This window comes from Pinus tabuliformis, chromosome 3_2 (assembly GCF_031772625.1).
Source record: "Pinus tabuliformis cultivar Carrire ecotype Pingquan chromosome 3_2, CPIR1, whole genome shotgun sequence".
In the NCBI taxonomy this organism is placed as follows: domain Eukaryota; kingdom Viridiplantae; phylum Streptophyta; class Pinopsida; order Pinales; family Pinaceae; genus Pinus; species Pinus tabuliformis.
Genome location: NC_142302.1, coordinates 1,273,895,866 through 1,273,902,375, shown reverse-complemented (window position 1 = coordinate 1,273,902,375; position 6,510 = coordinate 1,273,895,866). Strand labels below are relative to the sequence as shown.

At 32.8% G+C, this 6,510-nt stretch overlaps 1 protein-coding gene across 1 annotated transcript; it reads right to left on the bottom strand.

Moving 5' to 3' along the window:
- Positions 1-402: 402 nt before the first annotated feature.
- LOC149185389 (acid phosphatase 1-like) lies at positions 403-1,047 on the bottom strand. Its single transcript, XM_089419088.1, has 2 exons — positions 871-1,047; positions 403-771 (listed from the first exon to the last, which is right to left on the bottom strand). The coding sequence occupies exons 1-2, from the start codon at positions 1,032-1,034 to the stop codon at positions 594-596; spliced, it is 342 nt and encodes a 113-aa protein (XP_089275214.1). The 5' UTR covers positions 1,035-1,047; the 3' UTR covers positions 403-593.
- Between the last annotated feature and the right edge of the window lie 5,463 nt (positions 1,048-6,510).

Below are 6,510 nucleotides of genomic sequence, written 5' to 3'. Positions count from 1 at the left end.
ATTTGATGATTGTAAAATAGATTTGATGAATGTAAACTATCCAAGCATATGTAAAACTTTCCTCATTTATAATGAAAATAGTTCTGTTTTTTTTCATCCGAAAAAAAAATCATAAATATCAAAAAGAGTGATATCTACCCTGAAATGATATTAAAACAAAAATTAAAAAACCTGCCATTTTGCTTGCATCTTTAACGACCATTACTAGTTTATGATTTAAGAACATGTAAAAGCAAGCACCACGGAGTATCAAGTTAAAGCCAAAAAAGAGCAAAGCAGGTCACATAGATTATTACAGTGATCAAGATCATATTAGTGACAAAAGACACTCCCATTTTGTAGACTTTTTATAGAGAAAATTTCGTAATATCCACTTTCAAATAATTTCTTCCCATTGTGATTGAAAACCCAAAACCAACATTGGCATCGATAGTGACATTGTTAACCGATCACAAATAAGGCATGCCTGAATGGTAGAACCATGAACATGGTCAGCCCATCTACTAACACACTACTTTTTACTACCAACAGACATGATGGAAGAAGAAATTTGTTAAACTCGCATTTCTGAAACAAAACTTTGGCAAGCTATTTCAACTGACATAATACATAGGATTGGGAAGCTTGAAAGAGCGCGATGCCTGGTAGGGTCCGATCAGATCGTTCCACTGATCACCCACACTTCCCCATAAACGATAGCCTTTCTTCACCAGTTCTCCCCTCTTCTTGGGCTTGTACACACCCGCCGAGGTGCCCTGATCGCTCTTCCCCCTTGCAATTCAGACATTCCATATATATATTAATCCCCTGTTCACTCTCATTAGGATTCTATCAATAAATAGCAATGAGATTAATGTATGGGGGTTGTACCTCAATATCAGACCCGCCCAGCCCTTGTAACCGGCCTGGAACAGATTATGGACCGTTCCATTCCGCAGAGATTCATCTCGGCCAATTATAAGGAAGATATTGAAACCCCGAGCTAACAAACTGTTATAAAGCAGCAGAGACGACGGCAGCGCAGGTGATTTCATCTTTAATACCCAAGCTTTAAATGTCTTCGAATCGAAACCCTTGCCCCTGTTAAAACAAAACAATAAAATCATCATCATCCAAATATTCTTGGAGATACATGGATCGAAGTGCGGCTTGAAACGCAATGGCCCTGGCCACTTTGACGGCCGAGCTGCAGAGCGGTAAGCCAGCACAGCAGAATCGCAAAGCAGAGCGGGAAGTGAGCTGCAGAGCGGAATCGCGTGCGGGTGACCATTTCGAACCGGCCATAATACTCCCCCACATGAATTCTAGCTCATCCCCGATCGGTCAGGGGATGTCAGGCGCTCTAACTGCATTCGGATTTTTTTTCAAGGAATGGCAGGGAATGTCAGGACTGTCAGGGGAGGGTGGCGGAGCTAGGAGATGGTGGCCGAGGATGGAGAAATTACCGGTAGCCGGAGTCGGACGATTTTCTGGCCGATGCCGGAAAACGGGCCATTCTACTGCCTAGGTAGACTACTCCTAAAATAAAATATTGAAATTAAAAAAAAAAAAAAAAACAAAAAACATTAAAATTTAAAAAAATGTGTATATTTTCGAATTTAAAAAAATAAAAATAAAAATAAAAAACATTTAAAATTTTATATTAAAAAATTTAAAATTTAAAATTTTGGTTTTAATTGTTTTTAACATTCTTTTCAAAAAAAATTATTTAGAAAACATAAAAAAAAACATTTAAAAAATTAAAAATAAATGTTGCTTATTTAAAAAATTCATATTCATTTTTTTTTTTATAAAATAATCAAATCAATTTTTTTAATATAAATCTATATTTAAAAAATAATGAGCCAATTCAGCCGCCCATGGGGTCACGACCCTAGGTGGTGCGACTCGCGGCTGAATTGGCTCATTTATATCTATCTATCTATATATATATATATATATTTAATACAGATTTATATTAGGAAAATGATTTGATTATTTTATAAAAAAAATATAAATAAAAAATGAATATGATTTTTTTCAACAAAAAATATTTATTTTTTAACAAATTTTAATGTTTAAAATATAAAATTTATATTTAATAAAAAATGAAATGTTTCTTTTTGAAAACAAATAAAAAAATGCTCATAATTTCTTTTGTTGTTGTTTTCTAATAAAAAATATTTATTAAAAAAAAAAAATTAAATGTATGTGGGTTTTATATATATATATATATATATTCTTTAATTTTCACTTTCTTTTAATAGAAAATATATGGTTTTATAAAAAAATTTAAATGTTTTTTTTTTAATTATAATTTTTTTATATTTTAAATGTTTCTTCATTTTATTTTTTTAATTTGGTCTCAGTGGACGTTAACCATCATCATCATCATCATCATCATCATCATATATGAAATTGTAATTGTTTTTTTTTATCTTTATTTTTTTTATTATTTCAGTGTATTTTTGTTTTTTTATTTTTTTAAAGATGTTTTTCATCTTAATTTTAGTAGTTTTTATTTTATTTTATTTTATTTTTTGTTAATTTTCTATTTTTATTTTTTTTTAATCTAGTTTGTTTTTAATATAATTTTTTTTAGTTTTTTTAATGTTGTTTTTAATTTTTTTATTTTTAGTTACTTAATTTTATAGTTTTTTTTTTTATTTTTTTTTTCCAAATTATTTTATGGTTTACGAGATAATTCTTTTTTTTATATTTTTACATTTTTTATATTTTTTTTGCCTTCTTTTTTATATATATATTTTTATATTTGCTTTTTTTATGTCAAAAAAATTGACATAGAAAATTTTAAAGTGTAAAAAAATGTAACATTTAAAAAAATATCCACACTTATTACATTAAAAAATAAAAAATTGTTAAATTTAGAAAATAATTATTTTCATTTCATACATTAGAAAATTTAAAGTCAGAAAATTGGTCTTTTAAAAAAAGGGCATGATGCAAAATCACCACTTTTTTAAATCAACATGCAAATCACTAACATTCTAAAACGTAATGTACATAAAAACATTTAAAGTGCCAAAAACTATGCTCTAAAAAAAATATGTATGTTCTGTATCGCCCCTTTTCAAAATCGGGTCACTTTTTTGCTATCTCTACGAAACAGGTAACAGTATCAGTTCCTGTTTCAAAGTTTACATTGTTAATAAATGGTTTGATATGAAACAGGTGTGCACCAAGAAGCATGAAGGAGGTTCATATTTGATAGATATGAAAGCATTGTAGTGAGTAATAAACATGTCGTATTAATCCTCTATGATTATGGCTAACATTGATAAATTTGTGATGGTAATGATATTCTGACATGAACCTGCGATAGTAAGGGTTGTGAAATACGCTTTGTGGTTGTAGCTAAGGAATGATTCAATAATTACAGATATGTATGCAGGTTTTCTTCAAAAATGTCATGTACATACATCGATCTACTTCAAGGGGGTTGTGTATATATTTTGCAAAAATTTTAGAATCTGTACGCAGGTGTGAAATATTAAAAGCACGTACATATGCAGGTGTTCTTTATAAAAGTCACATACAACTGCTACGATTTTGAAGCATGAGCTGTTAATGATGGTTGATCAGTTCATATATGTTTGTTGTTGTTTGTCAATGACATCTCTCTCATAATGATCTGTGTTTGACATTACTGGTTAGGTTGAATTGATTATGGAATGAAATGATGACGCTACTGTATAACGATATGTATTTGGTTATGTGATCTGTGATGGGTTTAGTAAGTGATGCAGTGATTGTTTCAAGTGTGAAAGTGATTCAGATTTAGGTATCAATATTTTTTAGATCTATACATGGGTATGTTTCAGGAGAAGTGCGTACATACAAATGTATGATCAATAACAATAGCGTATACAATATGATGTATGCTTGATCAAGTCTTGTTGTGGAAACAAATGGTTTCGGTAATGGGTAATAATGTTTGGCTTGATATATTGGTGAGTGATTCGCATGATTTGTTCTAATCTAGTTTTATCTAGTTGCATTGGTTGTTTTGATGATTCATTTGTTCAGTATTTGAGTAATTGATTTCGGAATAGTTGAAAGTGGATCCAATTTGAAGCATTCTGAAAAGTGATCCATAAATAACTGAGGATAGCATTCTTCAGATATAGGGTTGTAGCTCCCTTCCAGTAGAAGCTTGAAAATGAGAGAAGGTTGTAACCTTCTACAAGTAGGAGCCTACGTACTAGTTAAAGTCTACACCAGTGAAAATATGTAAGAATATTGTTTTATTTTTAAAAGAAGACAGAGATGAAAATAATGGTAGTTTTCTCCCACATTTGTTTTCCCCCTAAAATATTTATGTTCATGTGTGTTGAATTGTTTCTTATGTGTTGATGATCTATCTTCTCTCCAGTGCTCATAATTTCTACTTAATACATATTTTAATGAAGTAATTGTGCACTAGTAAATATTAACAAATCTTGAATTATACATAAAGCTAGTTGACTGGATATATTATGTATGCGGGTTCACTATATAATATCCACATATAGAAATTGGAATAAGAAAAGTAAATTTGAAGTAAGTTTTAAATACCAATTCACCCTCCCCTATTATTTTTCCTAACAATTGGTATCAGAGTAGGTCCTTCAGAAGAAGCTTGATCGCTTGAAGGAAGAGTCATCAAAGATGAGAAATCAAGAGGGAATAACATTTATCAAGCCACCATTGTTTAATGGATCCAACTTAGTTTTATTGAAATTTAGAACAAGGTCTTATCTACAGTCACTTGGATCTGATGTTTGGGGAATCGTTGATGGAGGCTATTGTTAGAATATTATATCTTACGGAGGAATGGAACACATAAAATATTGCAGAAATATAAACACAGAAAACGCATAAAACAAGAGAGACACATATATATGTGGTTCCCCGAGTTTGGACTACGTCCACCCCGAACAGCCAGTCCTTCCTTTCTATTATCCAACAAAATGAAGAGACATAACCTATAGTAGATCCGTTGTAATATCCTCTATTTTCTCTCACAGTCTCACCTCTCTGCTTCTCGCTCAGAGAATACACATCTATTACACAGCCTCAAATACAATGCCCTCATACAAAGAGAGGGGTTGCCTTCTAGTGTAGAAAAACCTAAACTAAACATAAGTTCTACCGTCAGATCATCTGCCTAATGAACGGCCTGGATTGACTAGAAATTACTATACTTTTACAAGGCAATTTTACATCTGTTTTTAGCTTCGGAGGCGCTGCCCCCGAGCCCCCACCGGGGGACCGTTGGCCCCCAAACCCCCCAGCTGGGGGGGACTGATGCCCCCCGCACCCCCTCGCGTGGAGGGGTGTACAAACATCCTAGGGTATACATCCAACTGAAACAAAGACCTCTGAACAATCATGCTCCACACATAACAATCTCCCACTTGGAGAATGATTGTAGCAACTCCATCGCTGCTTCATTTGCTGGACAATGACTCCTCTTTGGACCTGGTTGTTTTTCATCTTCATTATCATCCTTGAAGACCAATTGAAACTGAGCATATTCTCAGTTTCTCCCTGGTTACAACTTTTGTTAGCATATCTGCAGGATTCTGGCTAGTGTGTATTTTTTCCAGCTTCAACCCTCCATCTTCCAACACTGATCGTATGAAATAGTACTTGACCTGTATGTGTTTAGTCCTGGAATGAAATGTTGAGTTCTTTGCAAGATGAATGGCACTTTGGCTATCATTTTATAATGTGCCCATATCATGCTTCTTAACCAATTCACCCATAAACCTTTGTAAACATATCATTTCTTTACTAGTCTCTGTAGCACCAACATACTCTGCTTCTGTTGTTGAAAGTGCAACAACACTTTGGATTTTTGAAACCCAACTGACAGTCGTTCCACCTACAGTAAACACATATCCTTTAGTGCTCCTTCTGTTATCTCTGTCACTTGCCATATCTACATCAACATATCCCTATAGAGAAATGTTTGAACTACCAAAGCATAATGCTTGATTTGTGGTACCTTTCAAATATCTGAGAATCCATTTCACTGCCATTCAATGTTCCTTTCCTGGATTTTTCATGTACCTACTTACAACTCCCACTGCATGTGCAATATCAGGTCTTGTGCAGACCATTGCATAAATTAAGCTTCCAACTGCTGATGCATATGGAACTTTAGACATATAATCTATGTCTTCTTGGGTCTTTGGGCACATTTCCTTACTAAGATTGAAATGGCTAGCAAAAGGTGTACTAATTGGTTTTGCATTGTGCATATTAAATCTTTTCAACACCTTTTGTATGTACTCATTCTGAGACAATGTTAATTTACGATTCTTCCTGTCTCTAGTTATTCTCATACCAAGGATTTGTTTTGCAACACCCAAATCCTTCATTGCAAATGAGTTTGCCAATTTCCTTTTGAGCACATTTATTTCCTGCATGTTAGAACCTACAACAAGCATGTCATCTACATACAATAACAATATAATATAGCTGCCATCATTTTTCCTTTTGAGATAAACACAATGATCAGAGTGA